The following is a 20,678-nucleotide window of genomic DNA, read 5'->3' on the forward strand; positions in this document are numbered from 1 at the left end:
GGCTAAGGCGGATAGAGCATGAAACCAGATACCTAGCTTGATTCAAAGAAGCACAGGGTGCACGGTACATGATGAGGATGAGATCCGGGAGGGAGCTAGACTCTTTATGCAGGGCCTATATAAGGAGGACCTGAATATTGGTGTCCAGGAAATAAAGCACTGGCTAAACCAGACAGACCTTCCACAGCTGTCCCGTGTGGATCAAGCTTTTTTACACTCCTGTATTACAGAGGGCGAGGTAGAGGCTCAGCTTAAGAAAATGGCTCGAGGTAAGGCTGCCGGGCCAGATGGCCTCCCCATAGAGGTATACTTCGTCTTAATAGATTTAATTCAGCCGGTTCTGGAAAATCTCTTTAATAAAATATATATGTTGGGAGAGCCTATACCGGGCTCGTGGTCTGAAGCAACCGTTACCCTTATTTTGAAAGCTAATAAGGACCCTCTAAAAGCCGAGTCATACAGACCCATCTCTCTGTTAAATACAGATTACAAAATCTTTGAGGGTGTATTGGCAGCCATGACGGCCAAAATTATAAAAACTGTAATCCATCAAGATCAAAGGGGCTTCATCCCGGGAAGACAATTAAACGAACTCACTTTCCAGGCTATTGGCGCTATCGATGTGGCGGTGGACAAACAACTCCCACTAACGCTGGTTGCCATCGATGCCGCCAAGGCTTTCGATCAAGTGAGCTGGTCCTATCTCTGGGAAGCATTAAACGGCTTTGGCTTCCCCAGCAACTTTATCTCGAGTGCCAGATCACTTTATTCGGCCCCACGAGCAAAACTCTTGGTGAATGGTGCTCTTTTAGATTGGGTAAACATCTCTCGAGGCACTAGGCAGGGGTGCCCCCTTTCACCCCTCTTGTTTAATCGGTTTATAGAACCCTTTGTCTGTCGGTTAAGGTCAGACACGTCAATTTCACCTTTTAAAATCGCTGATCTGGTCCTTAAATTTGCTCTTTATGCAGACGACCTGCTTATGTTTACAATCAACCCAGCAGTATCTATACCCAGATTAGTTGAGCAGGCTGGGACATTCGGGGAAATTTCGGGGTACAGAATAAATAGGGACAAGACCGAGATTATGGAGTGGAACCAGGCTATGGGTACACAAGGGGCCAAATCACGCATGAGATATCTGGGTATCCAGTTAGCTCAGAAAATTGAAGATATCCCTAAGATCAACTGGAGTAGGGTTTCTAAAGAGGTCTGCAATCTCCTTCTCCGGTGGTCTGGCTTACCACTGAACTTATTCGGCAGAGTAAATCTTATAAAAATGATAATTCTACCCAAGTTAACTTTTTTGTTTAATTGCATCCCATTATCTTTCTGAGCTGCTGATATTTTAAAAATGCAGGGTAAAATGGGTTCATTTATTTGGAACACTAAATCTCCCAGAATCGCCTGGAAAAAACTTAGGAGGAATTTACTACGGGGAGGTCTAGCTCTGCCTGATTTAATTAATTACTGCCATGCGTTCCATTTTAAAAATTTCAGAATATTAGCCAATAAATTTGTCCCGTCTTCCTTGGGCCTATTGTTTCAGGCCCTACTTCATGATATCCCTCAAGGTCAGGAGTTTTTCCTTTTTAAATTCGGGGACCCTAAATTTTACAAGAAGGTCAGGTTAAAGGTCCTGGGGGCTGCACTAAGAAACTCGACTTATGTCAGGAAAAATCTAAAAGTACCATACTACTCTCCACAGGCCCCCATCTGGGACTCCCCAGGCACTCCTGCCTGCCTTAACGATCATCTCGCTCTGCCTCTTAAAACCGCAGGCATTCAGGTTTGGGGGATCTACAGAAGGACTCGCAGGTGTTGAGCTGGGAATCTCTCTTTAATATCACAGGGGGTACGCTCACCAGATTTAAATACTATCAACTCTCCGGGTGGTGGGCTACCCAGTCTTGGCACCACGATGATCTGAGTGCTAAGTTTGACATGGTTTCTAGAGAGGGTGGCAGGAAGCGGGAAACTTCTTTCTGGTATTGGGCTTTGTTGGAGGATGAAAGGCTACTGGCGTCTGAAATCCAGCGTCTATGGGGGGGATCAGCCTTGGCTTGGCTACACACAATTTAGAAGATCTCTGGAGGGATTCTTTTACTATGCTGCAGTCTGTAGTAAAACCAGCCGCTCTTAAGAGAAATCATCTTTTAACAGTCTATAGGATGTATTGGACCCCAGGGAAACTAGCCAAGGCGTTGGGCTCAGTCTACTATTGCCCTAGATGTAATCACCTGGCAGCGGACGATCTCCACAGGTTTATAGAGTGCCCAAAGATTACCAGCTACTGGCTCGAGGTAAAAAGGTTTATTGAAGATGTTCTCCAACAACAGGTGGAGATCAATCTTAGGACAATCTTCTTTGGCCTTACCCAAGACTACTCTTTAAGAGATCCAGCACACAAATCTATCTTTTATGTGGTTATCTTGGCCAGGAGAGAGATTTGTAGATCATAGAAATCTCCAGACCCCCCGACCTTTGCAGAGTGCTTGTCACATGTAATATTTACCAGTCAGTCAGACATGGTGTGTGACAATACCAGTTTGAATAATGTTTGGGTGGCCTTGGCGGAACAAGTAAAGTGGTCCCGTGATTTAACCTGGGTACTGTTGGCTCTTTGTTCATCTTAGTAACACATGGCTCGGGGAGTCATGGTGAAAAGGAGTGGATAAAGAAAACAGTTAAGACTTGAAGGAATCTCATCTTACTATCATTACTGGCCCAATACATGGCGGCAACGAATTAGCCAGATGAGAAGAGAAGGAGGATGCCCTTTAAGAATGCCCAATATGGTGTATGAGGACTAACAAAAAAAAACCAAAAAATGCGCATGAAGCTTGAATCAGATACCTTGAAGATAAAAGTGGTCGCTCTATAAGAAATAATGTCCGCCTGATTGGACTGCCAGAGGGGGCAGAGGGTCAGTATGTGGTGGCCTTTTTGGAACGATGGCTCAAGGATATTCTTCCCTCCTCCTCCTTTTCTCCCGTTTTCACGATAGAGAGAGCGCACCGCATCCCTGGCAGAAAGCCAGCGCCTGGCTCTGGGGCGCGCCCACTTATCTTTAAATTGCTGCACTTCAGGGACAGACACATGATCCTGTGTGAAACCAGGAAGCTAGCGGAAGTCAAGTTCGACAATATTAAGGTCCTCTCTTCCCGGACTATACGTTAAGGGACCAGCGCCAATGGGGGTCTTTCCTTCAAGTTAAACAGAAGCTTTGCCAACTGAATATCGTATATTCATTGCTTTATCCAGCGAAGCTAGAGTGGTCCCTGATGGAAGAACAAGATTTTTTGACATCCCGCAAGATACTTGGAACTGGCTCGAAACCACGGGCCAGTTTTCGGGTCCCACACCAACAGGTATGACGGCATCCGGGAGAGGTGAGGTGAGCGGGATAAGGAACCGTCAACAAAGGTACAAGAGGTGGGGCCCCAGCCTCTTAGCAGCACCTGGCCAGGATCAAATTAATTCAGAAAAGGGGGTGGTGATGAACAGAGTATCAAATTAGACAGGAAAGACAGGCAGCGATTCATGAATCTGAGGCTACAGAGACAGTCAGTAAGGAGGAAACCCCGCCTCACTCCTCGGGGGGAGGAAGGCTCGTCGGCAGCTGGACTGTCGGACGTGGTATCGCTGCTTATGCCTGATGTCACCCCACAGACTTCTAATGGTATGGTATAACTGCTGGGGTCTCGGTGATAGCATCACAAACTATTTACAGACCTGCATCCCAGAGACACTTGGTATTGATACTCATGTATTGTTGGTTATGCGAGGGGGGTTTACGTAACTGGCATCGCATTCAGGTTTACACATGGCACTAACAGGTTATTTCAGCTGTCTGCAACACTATACGTATAGATATGAGACACTTGAGGATCATACAGTGGCATGCCTTGCAAGGCCATACACCCCCTTACGTTTTTCCTTATACAGGGAATCAGTTGGCTCTACGGATAGTTTTCATTCCGTCAGGGTTTGGGCAGCACCTCTTGTTTAAGGGGGCCGCCCTAGTGAAGTGCCACTAGCGCCATGTAAGTGTATTCATCTTCCCTTTTAATTACAGAGGTCTCCTTGGGGGGAGTGGGCGAAGCTACAGTGCTCTGCCGATTCACAAACTTGACTGTATGCGCAGGTTGGGCTACACTCTACCTTCACATAGCGCAGTGTCATGACTGACCATATGATACTTACCTGGAATTTGAGGGGTCTCCGCACACCTTCTCGCAGATATGCGGACCATTCATATCTTAAGAGACACAACGTGTGCATTGCGCTTTTGCAAGAGACATTTAAAAAGCGCCAAAGAGGTCAGCCTGCAGAGAATATAGAGGGGCAAGGTGTATGCTACCGATTACTCACTATTTGCACAAGGGGCCTTAATCTGGGTCCGCCCAGGCACACCCTTTACAGTGGAAGAGGTACTTGTTGATAAAGATGGTAGATATGTGTTTTTGAAGGGTAGGCTCGACGGGTGTAATATATTGCTCAGTAATGTGTATGCCCCTAATACAGACCAAGGTCAATTTCTTAGATCACTCTCCCAAATATTAACTAAATGGTGAGATATACTGTGGGTCATTGGAGGGGATTTCAATAGCGTCATGGATACTGTGTTGGATAGGCCCCCCCCCCCTTAAAATCACGGCGGCCACAGTCAGCTCCGAGATGCTAGGTGGATGGGTGCGTGGGTGGGATCTGGTGGATGTTTGGAGACATCGGAACCCTGATGTGAGGATATATTCCTTTTACTTTGTGCCTCATGATCTACACATTTGATTAGACAAGTTCCTCAGCTCACCTTCCTTACTCCCATACCTAACGGGCTCGGACTACCGGGGTCGTACACATTCAGACCACGACCCACATTACGTTACATTGGCATGGGAAAATGGGACTCCTAATATCCCTACAAGGTGGCTACAGCTGTAGGCGTTGGAGGACCCGCTTTTTAAAGACACGATAGGGGAGGCCCTAAGTGAGTACTGCTCACAAAACACGGGCACAGCTTCATCCAACATGGTGGAGTGGGCTGCCATGAAGGTTAAAATAAATGGGAAATGTCTAGGGTTGGGTTGTGGTTTGAAGAGACAAGTGGAATCTGAGTTGCTTGCACTGGAAAAGGATTTATTAAATGTAGAATCCCGAGCAATAGATGTCGCACCAGATTCCACACTGCTACTAGAGGCGCGTAAAAAACACACAGAGCTCCTAGAACGTCAGAGGTGTTTGAATTACATGGCGCATTCAGCGACATCACATGCTAAAACGGATCGATCTGGGGCCTTATTGGGTTGGTTGATCAAGCGAGACCAGGCCACAAGACTTACTACTGCACTTCGGTCTCTGGACGGTGGACTTAAATATACGCAGCATGAGATTCACAGCGAATTGACCATACACTTCACTTGCCTATATAAGTCTGCCTTGAGTATCTCTGACACAAACATACACTCCTTCCTGGATGGTCTCACTTTCCCCACCTGAGCAGCGCAGGGAACTAGATACACCTCTTACACTGGAGGAAGTGAAAGGCACAATGTGTGTGCTGCCTTCTGGCAAGGTCCCAGGAGCAGATGGCTTCCCCCATGAATTTTATAAGACATATGCCGATCTTTTAGGTTCGCAGATATTGGGAGTATACACGGAAGCATTAGAGGGTGCCACCCTTCCAGCCTCTTTGACAGAGGCCATCTGATTACCCTTCCGAAACCAGACAGGGATCCCATGAACAACAAGCGCCCACCTTGTGCCCTTCTTTCAAGGAGATGTGAAGAAGCAGCCTGCCCCCACACTTACTTAGAGAGACAAAACTTCGGGAAGTACTTTTCTTCAGAATCAAGTCTTTCCCCATGGAGGTGCTCAGTGAAATGAAAGATTTGTCCACTGTAGAAAAATAACTAATTTCACAGGGAAAAAAACACGAAGTTCATAATTGTTGAAGCGGGGACTACGTTTAGCCGCCAGACTGGAGTCCCTCAGGAGCAGGAGGAAGATGCACTGGATCAGGCGTGGATTGCCCAGGAAGACCCAGTGCAGCAGGTAACAGACATTGGGGAGAGGGCAGATGACCTTGAAAAAACAGTGGACACCCGTACCGAAGACCAGGAACAGCTCTGGCAGTTCCCAGCCCTGATCCCCATTCTGACAGCGGAGTCCGAGCACTATGTCTGACGCCTGGTGGAGCTGCTTTATTCAACTATTGAGGAGATCGGCCTTGGTTCATTCCCTGACCGTCACCGACCCAGCCGGACTTTGGGCACAGTTTTTCTCCCAGCTCACTGTCTTGCCAACCCCCCCATCGTATTTCTGTGACTCTGCTTTTTCCTTGTCTCCTATCTATCTGTTCCTATTCAGCATTATTTCGTTCTTGGTCTACTTCCTTGCTCCTATCCCCTCTCCCCTCAATCTTTCCCCTTGCCCGCTTCTCCGCCAAGCCCCATGTCCATTTTGTGCCCTTTGACTAAGCACTCATTCTCCCCTTTTTGGGGAAAGATCCAAGATATATACGCTGGAGTCTTAGCATACCCGCTGAGAAAGTCCACAGCGCCAAAGGGAGCCACTTACAATTGAGGTATTGTATGACACCCCATGCCAAAGCACTCCCTCTCCCCTTTTTGGGGAAGGATCAAGTAAATAGGCCTTGGAGTCTCAGAGACCCCTCTGAGAGAGTCCACTGCGCTTTGGGAGCCTCTCGCAACAGAGATGGGGAAATTATACCACTCCCCAGGAATCACAGCTTCTGGACTTTGGAGGAGGCAGCTTTGACTCACCTACCGGTTTGTGTCCCTGTCACCCCCACCCCCTTCTCTTGCCATGCCGTGTCTCTAACCCTTCCCTCCTCTTTCCCTCCTCCACTCTTGTCTACTTCCCCTACTCTTACCCCCCCACTCCCTGGAATATCTCCCCTTGTCAGCTTTTTCCCCTACATATATGTTCCATTTTGTTTGTCTCAACCATACTTGTAACTAAAATTGCCATGCTGTAATAACTGTGTAACCTTTGTAAAACTGTAACCTGCAATTTATTGTCTGATACCCATGTAAAGCGCTCTGATACCTCCGGGTCTAGCCAGCACTATATAAAACCTTTAAAATAAATAAATACCTAACCCTGGCACTGCTAAATGGGAATTACAAGATACTGGCAGGAGCCCTGGTAGGTTGACTGGCCCTGGTCACTCCGCACTTGGTCCATCAGGATCAGAATGGCTTTGTCCCTGCATGAATTGGGATTGAGAAAAACAAGGACCCCCTGGACACTGATGTCAGTGAACTCCTAGGGCAGGGACAATAATGTGTGAACAAACACCCTAGGCAGTCAACAAATTGGCAAACAAGTAATATGGAATGACAGCAAAAACTTCATACATAGAGAGATACATTAAAATTGATCATGACTTTAATGGAAACAAATAAAAATCATACATGCAAATGGCATAACCATCACTGTACGATGTGAACATCGAAGTTAAAAAAACATACATTTCATACATTATTATACAAAGTACACCTATACAAATTAATATCACTAGTTTTTGTGAAGAATCACACTGTGGCGAGTGAGACTCGACGCGCGTTTCGGCGTAAAGACGCCTTCTTCAGGAGCCACGAAATGGAAGTGATATCTGAAACATACATATAAAAAGAGGAGGACACTCTGTTACGTATCATTGCTAAATGGGAATTACAAGATACTGGCAGGAGCCCTGGTAGGTTGACTGGCCCTGGTCACTCCGCACTTGGTCCATCAGGATCAGAATGGCTTTGTCCCTGCATGAAACACTTCCCTAGATATTCGTAGGCTTTTCCGGGTGATGCGCAGCGCTGTAGCGACTTGGTCATCAGCGGGTTGTCCGATTATGGAATTAGAGAAAGCCTTAGATACGGTGGAATGGTTGTATATGTTTGCGGTGCTGTGACGCTTTGGGTTCGGGCCTTATTTCTTAAATTTAGTTAAACTGCTGTACGAAGCACCCACCGTACAAGACCATTTAGGAACTTTATTCTCAAAGCCCATACCGATTAGGAGAGGAACTGGGCACTCCTAATATTCTCACTAGCTATAGTACCACTGGCTATAGCTCTGTGTCAATCAGCTGCTCAATGGGGTATATAGCTAGGGGAAGTGGCATATGGCATTTCGCTATTTGCGGACAATATCTTGCTATATATCAGGGACTTGCAGGTGATACCCCCGATCATACCCAACACACTAAAACTATTTGCAAAAGTGTCAGGGCAGGGTGTAAATAGGGGGAAAACATGTTTATTTCCCTTCACTCCTGGCACAGAAGTCCCTCAACCGATGGTGGATCGTGCATTTGCGGCTTCGCAACCGGCTGTGTCGGTATTTAGGTGCTCGAATCTACCACATGGATCAGGATCTCTTGGATGGCAACCTATCCAGGGCAATCACAGCTTAAAGACCCCAGATAGAATTCTGGAAAACGCTCAACCTCTATGTCGCAGGTAAGGCGGCGCTTATTAAAATAGTGATGCTGCCCCGACTGCTATACTATTTTGCGAACCTTACACTATATCTACCAGCGTAATTTTTTCGACCACTGGAAGGAATGATGAGGGACCTCATATGGAATAACACGCGCTGCAGGGTGAAACTTGCTAAATTATACTTGCCCTAGAAGCAGGGCAGGTTGGCTTTGCCCAATATTATATATTCCCTCACAACCCAGTATACTTTCTTATTGAACATTGTTCATATGCATTCGAGTAAACATCAAAATACAACAGTGACAACTATAATCGTGTCATTATTATTTTATTTTATCAAAACATTTCTTTTCTTTTCATCTCATTATTATTTTATTAAAACTTTTCTTTTCTTTAAATTCTTATTTTTCTTATTTTGTTTAAAAGAAACACATTATACATTAATTCAATTCATTGATCCTTATTCGGATATGCAGTATCCATAAAAGCACAAACATTTCTCACATAATTAATCACAAAAACATTAACATTGAACCATCATCTGAGTTTAAAAGACTTTAAAAGCAAAACATAACTATAAGACAATTCAGTGAAATATCGCAAAATTATCACACATATGTTCGGTAGCAGCTTCATGTGTTAAAGTGCCAAAGTGCAAGGCGCAAATGTTTCTGAGAAAATAGCAGCAGGAATGGACAGGTTGTTTGGTCGCATTAAAAAACCTTCAACTGTAGGTAAAAAACATACATAAAAGGTTAAACGGCATAAAACGGTTTGACATCATTCATCTTAGTTTGTAGAACTACAAATACATTTCTTTTAGTCAGTGATTATTCAAATCCAAAAGATTACATAGAAACATAACCAGAACCAATTTTTAGAAACAAACGCACACAAAAACCCCTGGATTAAATTTAATAAATACAATCATACTTCAATCATACCAACTCATCCACTTTCACACCAACTACAAACATTCAGTATCCGTACACAGTTGAGTATAATCTGTGACAAGAGAAAGCCACTGCCACGCACGGAATCACAGTGTAGGGCACGAGGCTCGTGCCCTACACTGTGTCACAGATTATACTCAACTGTAAACGGATACTGAATGTTTGTAGTTGGTGTGAAAGTGGATGAGTTGGTGTGATTGAAGTATGATTGTATTTATTAAATTTAATCCAGGGGGTTTTGTGTGTGTTTTTTTCTAAAAATTGGTTCTGGTTATGTTTCTATGTAATCTTTTGGATTTGAATAATCACTGACTAAAAGAAATGTATTTGTGATTCTACAAACCAAGATGAATTATGTATAATGTGTTTCTTTTAAAAAAACATAAGAAAAATAAGAATTTGAAGAAAAGAAAAGTTTTGATAAAATAAAATAATAATGAGATGATTATAGTTGTCACTGTTGTATTTTGATGTTTACTCGAATGCATATGAACAATGTTCAATGAGAAAGTATAATGGGCTGTGAGGAAAATAAATAGTATTGCGTTTACTTCAATCCCCTCTCTTCGCTGGCCTAGAACATTAATAGAGGGGGTCCCCAAATTCTTGTTACAGGTTGGCTTTGCCCAACATGGAACATTATTACCTGGCGTCCCAAATACAATGATTGATGTGCGGGGAAGGTGTGGGAGTAGAGGCTTGTGTGTGCACTGGCGGAAGGCAAACGTGAGAAAAATAAGGGTCCCCCGCTCACGGCCCAGCTAATTTGCAGAGAGCACAAACGAAGAAACCATTGAGGCGGAAAACAACATGCAAATTGTTGCGGTCACACTAAGGGTACACCAGCGCCAGTGACTCCCGAGGCCAGAATAAGGAAAGAAAATCGGGATGTGCCTGGTGCGAGGAGCACAAAGACGCAAGGAAATGGCGGCCAAAAAACGAAACTGATAGCTGAACTTCAGAAGAAGGACACACCACCGCCATCCCCAGCCGGCGTCGGTAAGCCAAGAACGGTTACCGATGTGCAGGGAGGCTTGTGTGCGCACCGGCGGACCTAACGAGAGGAAGCCATAAGGAGGATTCAAATACCGGCGAGGGGCGGAGGAAAATAAGGGCCCCCTGCTGACGGCCCAGCTAAATTGTAGAGAGCTCAAACAAAGAACCCACTGAGGCGAAAAACAATGTGGGAACTGCTGCGGTCACACTAAGGGTACGCTGGTACAAAAAGAACTGTGCAAAACGGCTGGCTTCTCGGCAGACCTCGTAAGGGAAGAAGTGAAAGCGAAACCCCAGACACCGAGATGCCACAAAATGGCACAATAGAGTCCATCTACCAGGATGCCTGAACCATACACCGGGCCTCTTTGGCACCACAAGCAGGTCACCAAGAACCGGCGCAGCGCAACACCAGAATTGCTGTCGCTAGGAGAAGGGGGCTAGAAGCAGCAGGCAGTTATAGGCCGGGCCCGCCCATATGCCGCCAAAGAAGACGTCCAGCAAAACACCCAACAAGGTCTCGAACTTTTTCACACCAGTGGACAAGCGCCCCTCCCCGAACCCTGCGGAGGTAGCGGACAACATGGCCCTGACTAAAGACGTTTTTTTAAGCATGTTTAGGGACTTTAAGACAAAACTTCAGAAGGACCTCAGCCAAGACATCCAGTAACTGTTTATAATCATGTAACTTTTACTGAACTACCTACCCCCTACCCCTCCCCGCTCTACTCCTCTCCACTTTCCTGCTACTGATTTCTGCCCTTACCTTTCCTGGCCCTAGTCCCCACCCTGTTTACCTGTGAATTTTCCTGCTTCATTTGAGAGCTGGTTATACTGTTTGATGCCCGATGGAGCTACCTGGTTTAGCTAATGGGGAGACAGGTCGGGGATTCCCTCCTTGGACGTCACCTACCCAGTCGGTCTTTAGCCAGACTTCCTATCGTCTCTCCTGTCGTCTCTTCCCGCTTCCTCCCTCTATTTATTATCTCTACTTCTCTCCTCTCTCAATTTATTGACCCTGAACTTTTCTGTCCGATGCCCGATGGAGCTACCTGGTTTAGCTATACGGGAGATTGGCCGTGGACTCCCTCCTTGGTCGTCACCTACCCAGTCTGCCTTTAGACAGTTTTCATTTCGTCTCTCCTTGTGGTCTCTTCCCCTATCCTCCCTTTCTCACCTTCCCTGTCCCCTCCCTTCTATGCTCTATTTATTTTGCCATCCATGTTCCTTAAATTGTTTCTTATTGAGACTTAGCTATTTGGCCAAAGCCCGATGGAGCTACCTGATAGCTATAGAGGAGATGGGTTTTGGGACTCCCCCTCGACCGTCACCTACCCAACCGGTCTTTGGTCAGACTTTCCTTCGTCTTTCTGCCGTATCTCCCTCCCATCCTGTTTTTCTGCGAACCTCTTCCCTCGACACCTGAGACCGATCTACTTTGTCTGATGCTCGATGGAGGTACCTGGTTTAGCTATAGGGGAGATGGACCGTGGATTTCCTCCTTGGTCGTCACCTACCCAGTCGGTCTTTAGACAGACTTCCTCTCGTCTCTACGGTTGTCTCTTCCCTTATCCTCACTTTCTCACCTCACCTACCCCCCACTTCTTTTCTTTCTCCTTTCTCTCCTCTCCTAACGTATTGCTGACTGTTCGTTGTAAGGTATAATTGTTTATCTTTTTCTGTTATACTGTTAAACCACATTGTTGCACTTCCTTTCGTCCCTCCTGCTGTCTCCTCCTGCATCCTCCCTCTTTTTATGTCTCTCCTTCTCCCTTCTTTCAATGTATTGAGACTGAACTTTTTTTTGTCTGATGCTTGATGGAGCTACCTGGTTTAGCTATAGGTGCGATGGGCCGTGGATTCTCTCCTTGGTCTTCACCTTATCCTGTCGGTCCTTAGACAGATCTCTTTTCGCCTCTCCATATTGTCTCTTCCCATATCCTCCCTTTCTCACCTCCCCTGCCCCCTCCACTACTTCTCTCTCTCCTTTCTCCCCTCTCCTAATTGTATTGCCTATTCTTTTTTTGGAAGGGTTTATTGCGTAATTGTTGAACTTTTTCTGTTACATTGTTGATTCTCATGTAAAGCGCTCTGATACCTCCGGGTCTAGCCAGCGTTATCTAAAACTCTTTAAATAAATAAATGAGTGACAAAGTGGATGGCGGCACTCCACGGTACTGAAACGGTGGAATGTGGACCTCAGAACACTCTGGACAGGCTCCTTTTTATTTTTCATCCACATACCAGATCACATACGTCTCTTCCTCTCCTGATACAGATAGCTCAGAAATGCTTCCATAGAGCTTTACATTTCACCATACATGTTACACCACATGCGCCCACGATACTGATTCTAGGAATGTCGAAAGGGAGGGGTAGGGTTAGTACGTTAGAACTTACAGACTGGCAGGACGCTGACATACACACACTGGGAGATCTGTATGTGGGGGGGTGGGGGGTTGCAGCCGTTCCTCTCTCTGATAGAAGAGGGCATCCTGCCAGGGTAGTTCCTAAATCATGCCTCCTGGATAGCTACACTAAGACGTCAATGGGGTGACATCTCGCAGGAACCCCCGACACACTTCCTGATGCAGTATGTCCATGTGTTGGGTACGGGGCGACACCTCATAAAATGGTTTGAAGAATCTATTCGAGAGCCCACTATCACTGATTTAACACCCTTGCGTAACAAATGGGAGGCAGACCTGGTACGACCCTGAACACCCAAGGACTGAGGTATGTTGCTGGACAGCCCTAGACAAATTCCCAGAAGTCCAAGGTTTAGGCTGATTCAATTCAATATAGTGCATAGGGCCTATCTATCCCCAGATAAAATCAATAGGCTCTTTAACAGGTTGGATGCTTGTTGCCCGCGCTGCAAAATGGAAAATGCTGACCTTTTATATATGTTGTGGTCATGCCCCAGACTGCAATGCTAGTGGCTCTGGGTGAGCCAATTATTGAAAACAAGTACAGATAGGACACTGCCAAATACGTGGCCGGCTTGCATAACAGGAATATTTCCCAGAAATAAAAAATACAGGGCCTCCTCCAGATTTTTAGACTTGGGGCTAGAGGCGGCCAAAAGGCTTGTCAAGCGCCGATGGAAAGCAGTTGACCCCCCCCCGGCCTCGCTCCTAAGAGAAGACACAATGGGGCTCTGTATGTATCCCATTTCAACAGCCTGGAATGTGATTCTGACGGCGCTCCTGGTAGCATTAACTCCGGATGACCTTCCAGTTGTTCCTAGCACCAACTAACCCAGCCCACACACAGGACGTAGGGTGAACTGCTAATAATGTGGTCGGAAATGCGCATAGTACATAACATGCAAGTAGGCAGAAATAGGACAGATTGATACAACTAGGACTGTGTAAATGGCACTATGGTAGTAGATACGGCTCGCCCCCCCCCCCCCCCCCCAGCTTCCCTTATTCCTTCCTGTTGTCCCTCTTGACTGGACGTTAGTAGTTTCAGTGTTATAGATCTAGTAGCTTGATCATCAGCCATATCAACACGGCAGAGCCGGAAGGAGTCATTTGAAATGTACAGGTGGAATACCTCTGGGTGTGAAATGGACACTTGTCCTATGGTTATATTTTAAATCAGTAGCAAGCCCTGAATGTTGTTATAGAATTGTCTTATCAAATGTATGTTAGCATGTTGTATGGATATGGTTGAGATAGCTATAGTCTATTTATACTCTGATACAATGCAATGTATAATTTGTATTTTGATGCCAACTGGTTCTGAAAAATATTGTGTATGTCTGTGGCATATTTCACATATATGAAAATTCAGTAAACAGATTAAACAAAACAATCAAGCACTGTTGAAGAACTGAAGTTACCTAACCCTTTCAGGGTCTACCAGTATCACTCCAGACAGGGAAGAGATGGAGACTGCAGTTGAACCGATACCCATCCATGGAGCCACTACTACATACTGCATTTCCACAGTCAAAGATTACAAACGGGCAATCGTACACTGTGACTTCTTTCTCACAGTAAAAAGTATCCTACGCTATGCTTAAGTAAGACTCAAGCTGGGCCACTATAAATGCCTAGGCTAGTAGCAGTCATATAGCAACCAGGGACACATTGTGCATGGCTTGGGTACCCATCAGAGAAATTAAATGGAGAGTTGTCATTCTGTGTTTTAAACTCTCAACAATTTGCCAATTGTATGATTATTACATTCTACACCCCTTATATGTCAGAATAAGTGACCTTTTCCTATGTATGCTGTGAGTGTGCCCTCCCTAAGATAGGTTGCAGGTATGCTCCTTCTTTTACTTCAATACCAGAATATAAGCACAGCATAGATGAATTGGCTATAAGGTTTTCCTGGTTGTCTCTTTATGTAGGTTTGATAATCTTTGCCAACTAGATTTGGTCTGTAATGTGAGTATCAATCATGTGGATTTGTTGGTCAGCACAGGCCCGTTTGTATTTGTTTGTAAATACCTAGATAGGACCTATGTGCACACAGCCCTTGTGGCCCAATACCTGCCCCTAGACAATGCAAGCAAGAATGGTGTCTTTCTGTTTACCTGCAAACTCCTGGCGAAGTGCTCGTGCAAAGGCCCTTCCCACCACCTGGGCTCCCATCACGACAATCTGTGCCAAATACTTGGCCTGAGGACAAAGAGAGAAAACACAGTAAAATATAAGTAAGATGGCTCCAAAGGATAAAGGTACCAAATGTTTTTTTAAAAAAAACTAAAGGGCTGAGAGTCGAGTGGGACAAGATTGACCCTGTGAGGATTAGCCACAAAATAATTGAACATAATATGGAGTCCATTGTGGTCTGCCTGTCAGAAACCCCTAATCACTCCACTATATTATTAGAGTTTGACCACTTATGCAGATCAATTGCAGAGGGGCTAACCATAAACGAGTCAACTATGAAGTACCCTTACACCGATGGTTTAGTGCAGCCTGCACTGCTGCTCATAAACGCTTGAAGGCTACACTTAAACAAACCCCAGATCCTTAATCGATATCCGAAATGCTAGACGACAATAAAGGGACACAACAGAAGCAAGGAAAAGGAAGATAAGACACAAAGCTTGGGTTGGGAGGACTTATTAGCAGCTGCAGTGATGAGGGATAGTACTAAGTTTTGGAAGGTAATTAATCACACGTTCTTCTCAGACTCCATTGTGCCACCAAAGTAGAATTGTCCATACCGGAAAATGAATTGTTGAGGCATTTTACGGGCGTTTTCCATTTAAGCGATAGAAGCCCGCAGGCTAGTGAAGATCAAATTAGTCCCGTAGCACAGAATTAGGCCCACAGCCTTTTACTCTCCCCATAGAACTAAATGAAGTAATCATGGCCATTAATCAGTCTGTCCCAGGGCGCCAGGCACAGATGGAGTACCAGCCGATCTTTTTAAATCCAATGTACATATATGGGGACCTGCACTCACAAATGTGTGACAGAGTGCAGTGGATGGCTCCATTCCCGAGTTCTGGAGATCGTCAATCTTAGTCCGCATTTTCAAAAAGGGTGATAAACTAATGCCAGCCGGTTACTCACCAATATTTCTAATTGACAACTGTAAAAATACTAGGGCGAGTGATTTGGAGTCGACTGGAGACTTGGACAGCTGAGAATACGATTCTGTCACCAGCCCACTTTGAATTTAGGCCTGGCATAGGCACGGTAGAACATGCATTAAACCTCCATCTCATTAAAAGTAAATATGTGGTGCCAAAAAAGGGGGCCGTTCACATGGCATTCATTGACTTATTGAGCGCCTTAGATTTAGTCAACCATGAAGAATTATCGGATATAACACAGGGGTTGATCAAGAACTCCAGATCTTAATAAGGCAATTGCATTGTGACCTTAAAGTCATGATGAGATATGGCCCACAGGGTGAAATATCATCCCTAATAGACTCATTAAAATGAATGAGGCAGGGATGTATAGTAGCCCTGTTCCGCTTTCTGATTTACTTAAACGGAATAATGGAACATTTAATAAGGCTAGGCACGGATCTGCCAAGAATGGGAGAGCAATTGATAACAATACTCCTATTCGCAGAGGATGCTGGCCGGCAAATGGCCTACAGGGGCTATTGGATCATTTTGTGGGGTTTATGCAGGATTTGGACCTAAAAGTAAACTACTCAAAACCCTACATGATGACTTGTGGACTTTAAGCACCAAAACTATGCTTTTTAGAATGGAGGGGACAGCCCTTAAAAAGACATACTTTTTGGGATGATCTAGGGATACTATTTAGTTGTACTCTTTCGTAGAAACAACTCCTTTTAATGAAAACCCAACAAATAGGCAGGAATATTGAATCCATCTACCGCTTTGCTCGGAAATGAAAACACAAACCGGTAGCGGAGTTAATTACTCTTTACAAAATAAAATGTGAGGCGGCTGCCCTTGATAGCGCATCTAGATTCTCTCCAGGGCATGGAAAACGGCTTCACACGTAGGTTACTTGCTGTTCGTAAAAAACTCTGCTAACTTAGTATTTCATCAGGTGCTGGGCCTTCCTTTTATAGAGGATGAAATAGGAATGGCCCCACTTCTCTTATGGATTAAATATTGGCTGAACCCAGAGACAAGGCTGGTAATGACATGTATATCGGAGAGCTTACCTTTAGGTAATGCACATAAAATTCACTGCCTAGCATACCTAACTCAATTAAATGTTTCCGGGACCACAAGGTAAGTATTTTAAAGAGACCGTGAAACATTGCTTTCTTGAGGCCAATCCAGATCAAAGAATAATGAAAGTGCAGAGACAAATTTACAAATATCTACTGTTAAAAACGTTGAATCTTCTCTATTGTGGATTGAAAAGCCAATTTACCGTTCACAATTTACACTTTTCAGATTACATTTTATTCAGTTAAAGGCTGCCTTCCAAATTCCACGTGTTTAGCAATATGAACTATCCCCGACACTGCAATAATGTAGTGAAACAGAGCATGTGTCACTTGATGCTTATTTCTGCACTATACTCCGGCCAACGTCCACCCTGTACGAAAGGCAAATATCAGGCACTTCTGTTTGGCTCTTGAGTTTTAAAAAAAATACCATCAAAAGATATATGCTACACAACTTTGAATGTTATCAAGTGCGCAACAGAAGTGAAAAACCTGTATGAATTAATCTTCCGTTAAAGATTGTTTTAAATGACTTCCAACCATATATTGGTAAATGTTAGACTTGCCGGAAATGATTTTTAAAATTACATTTTTAATTACTGTTTTAGTTTATGAGATGTGGTTGTATATATTATCCCTGCTACCATTTATGTATCTTATGTATCTTACCTGCTGGGGATTTTGTGTTTTTACACCTACAGACTATATATAACAAAATCACTATTGTATTTGGAAAATGCTAAATGCTTTTATATTTTACACATAACAGACTGTATATAACAAAATCATTACTGCATTTCGAAAATTCTAAATGCTTGTATGGCAAATGCAGAATAAAGTTGAACTAAACAGTAAAATATGTGGGATTTGGCCTCTTTTAAAAAAAAATGTTTTAAAGCAAGGTAGCCTTCAGCTACTAGATCTCGACTTTATCTCTTGTGTGGGTCCAGGGCATGCACAGAATACGGGGCCAGGGGGAATATATTGAGAACACATATGAACACAGATTATCTGCTTACAGAAAACTGGGGCCCTGTCCTTCAAGGACATTATCAGATCGACTCATTGTCGATATCTGAATATTGCCGCTTCCTTTCGCTTTTAACATATTGGGGTAATTACCCTTAGAAGCTTTCACACTTTCAAGGCTCTGCACCTGGGTAGACCGAGCTACCTAGCAAACCTTCTGACCATCTCAGGTGGCTCGAGAGAAAGAGTCCAGAAACAAGACTGTGCTTCAAATGGAAATGCCAAGATTCCGAATGGCACGCGTGAAAGGCAATCCTTTTCTACATATGCTGCGACCATGGGGAACACTTGCCACCCCTACTAAGAACATCCCCGGACATCCTGTCATTACGAAACTGGATAACGACTCGCCTTTTCAAGCTGTACCTAAGAGCAAGAAACCCCAGAGCTGAAAGTACATTCAAATTCCCTAGCTCTCAAGGACTCTGACTTCAGTCCTGCCCTAGTGTATTTGTTGTCTGCTACCTTGACACTGCTGTTTGAAGTTGGATCTTTATATGGGTCTTCAAACCTTCGAGCACCACCTCCCTCACCTAGCATAAAATACTTTCTCCCGTTACCTCAACAAGATCTCTCTATCTACTTTGCAGATGAGATTCCATGAGTACACATATGCTTGCATGTCGTCATATGTCCGTGTCAAGCGTTACAATACTGATTGGTGCAGAGACGCTATAGAAAACAAAATTACTGGGGAAAGAACGAAGCAATATCACCTTTCTGTAATATAAGACTGCAAGGGGTCTATAGGTTCTAATGGCATCAACTGAGTTTCTGAACAAGTCTCCTCTATATTCCCTAAAGCCTGGTCATTGTATGCCATCAGTGTGTACTGAAAGAGAACTATTATAACAAGCATTGGCATAACCAATAGTTTTCTCCTAACTTTGCCAAAGCTTTAGTAATGTTGCACGCTAGTGTGTCTGCTATTCAGTATGGCTAAAAGTTGTTGGTGTAAAGGGGCGCTTAGTGAAGTGTTGTAAAGTGGAGGAGAGTGTACTATTATGCAGTGGCGTAGAGTACAGTTGAGTGGTATGGTGTGTTATGGAGTGGTGTGTAGTGTTGTGGATTGTAATGTAGGGAGTATAATGTTGTATAGTGAAAGAGCGTAGAGTTGAGTGGATAGGATTATTAGACAGGAGTAGATTCTTAGAGTGGTGGGAAGACAGAGTGCTACTTGCAGTTATGGGAAATAGTGGCGCTTCCATTGGTAGCCTATGCAAAGGAGCTCCCCAGCCTGGCCTAAACAGGTTCAGAAAGTTGTGACCGCCAGCGTCAATCCAAGATTGATCGATGGCGATCGATCAATACATGGCAGCATTCGAGTGGCACTAAAAGTTTGAGGAGAGGCCTTGGGTCCTTTAGTCCCCTACAGCTTTTTGTCGCAAGATGTTATATATTATCATGGCAGAGAGCAAGAACGATCAATGAAGAGCACTTTGTTCATGACAAAGGAAAGCATTCAAATAGCGCACCTGTCATAAGCTAAACAAAGTGATACATCTGCAATTAAAAAGTAGTCATGTTAGCTGAGTAAGTACTCCCCGACTTCAGTGTCACATAAAAACCATTTGATACCCCAACAACAAAAGCTTACGGAAACAAATATGGAACAATGTGGCCCTCCACAAAATGCCATGGGTTTCGTGGATAGTTCCTCCAATGGGAAAACAGGAAAAATACACGAAAGCCGACAGATGAAAGGGGCTGACCCTGAACCCTCTTTTGTACTTTTGATTGTCCTTTTTTAAATAATTGAGCACATGAGGTAATATGGACAGCTATAGCCGCCCCATCACTAATCAAAGGCAAGCAACACTACTTCCAATCCATCTCTGGTTCTGAACGCAGAGTTTTAATCTCAGTCATTTTAACATCAAGTTGACAGAATACTATTGCGCAAGTCTTTAAAAAGAAAAAAAAGCTAAAAATAATTGATTGAATAAAACTTTTCTCCCTAGATCAGCGGTTTAACTTGATGTGTTGTGCAGTACTGTAATAGAGAACTAATAATACATATGCATTCCATTTTTGTCTCCCTTAATTTACAGTAATCATTTAAATGTTTTCGCAGCTTTTCGTTTCACTATACCATGAATACATTTTTAATAGTTACGTTGTGACAATAGTCTTGTTGAATTTGGCTCGAATCCACATATGCTGTAAATATGCAATGGATGCATGAAGATGACACTTTCTACCAGTGGCGGCTCCTCTATAGGGGTGTTTGGGCTCCGCCCCCCTGCTTTCTCGCAGTGCGAGAAGGCAGAAACATAAATGGTAATAACTACCATCTGTTTCTGCCTTCTCGCACGGCGAGAAAGCTGAAGTTCCTGGTTGGGAGTGGGCGGTGTTTCTCGAGGGCAGGGGGGAGTGGCTTACCCACTGTTGTTCATACTGACTGTTTGGGCAGCCTGAGGGCGCCCAAACAGTCAGTATGAACAACAGTGGGCAAGCCACTCCCCCCCTGCTCTCGAGAAACACCGCCCACTCTCCCTGTTCTCTCTGTATGCTGCAGCATACAGAGCGAAAATGACCCGGGTGGGGCATCGGCCACACCAATCACAACGCTGCCATTGCAGAGTTGACTGGTGGAGGG

General features: G+C 44.4%; 1 protein-coding gene across 1 annotated transcript in view; it reads right to left on the reverse strand.

Moving 5' to 3' along the window:
* The window catches only part of PAM16 (presequence translocase associated motor 16), a 73,795-nt gene that overhangs the window by 30,615 nt on the left and 22,502 nt on the right, over positions 1–20,678 (reverse strand). The window contains exon 2 of the mRNA XM_078663138.1: positions 14,967–15,051. Coding sequence (XP_078519264.1) covers positions 14,967–15,051 — 85 coding nt within the window. The remainder of the gene's footprint in view (positions 1–14,966; positions 15,052–20,678) is intronic.

This window comes from Lissotriton helveticus, chromosome 10 (assembly GCF_964261635.1).
Source record: "Lissotriton helveticus chromosome 10, aLisHel1.1, whole genome shotgun sequence".
Taxonomy (NCBI): domain Eukaryota; kingdom Metazoa; phylum Chordata; class Amphibia; order Caudata; family Salamandridae; genus Lissotriton; species Lissotriton helveticus.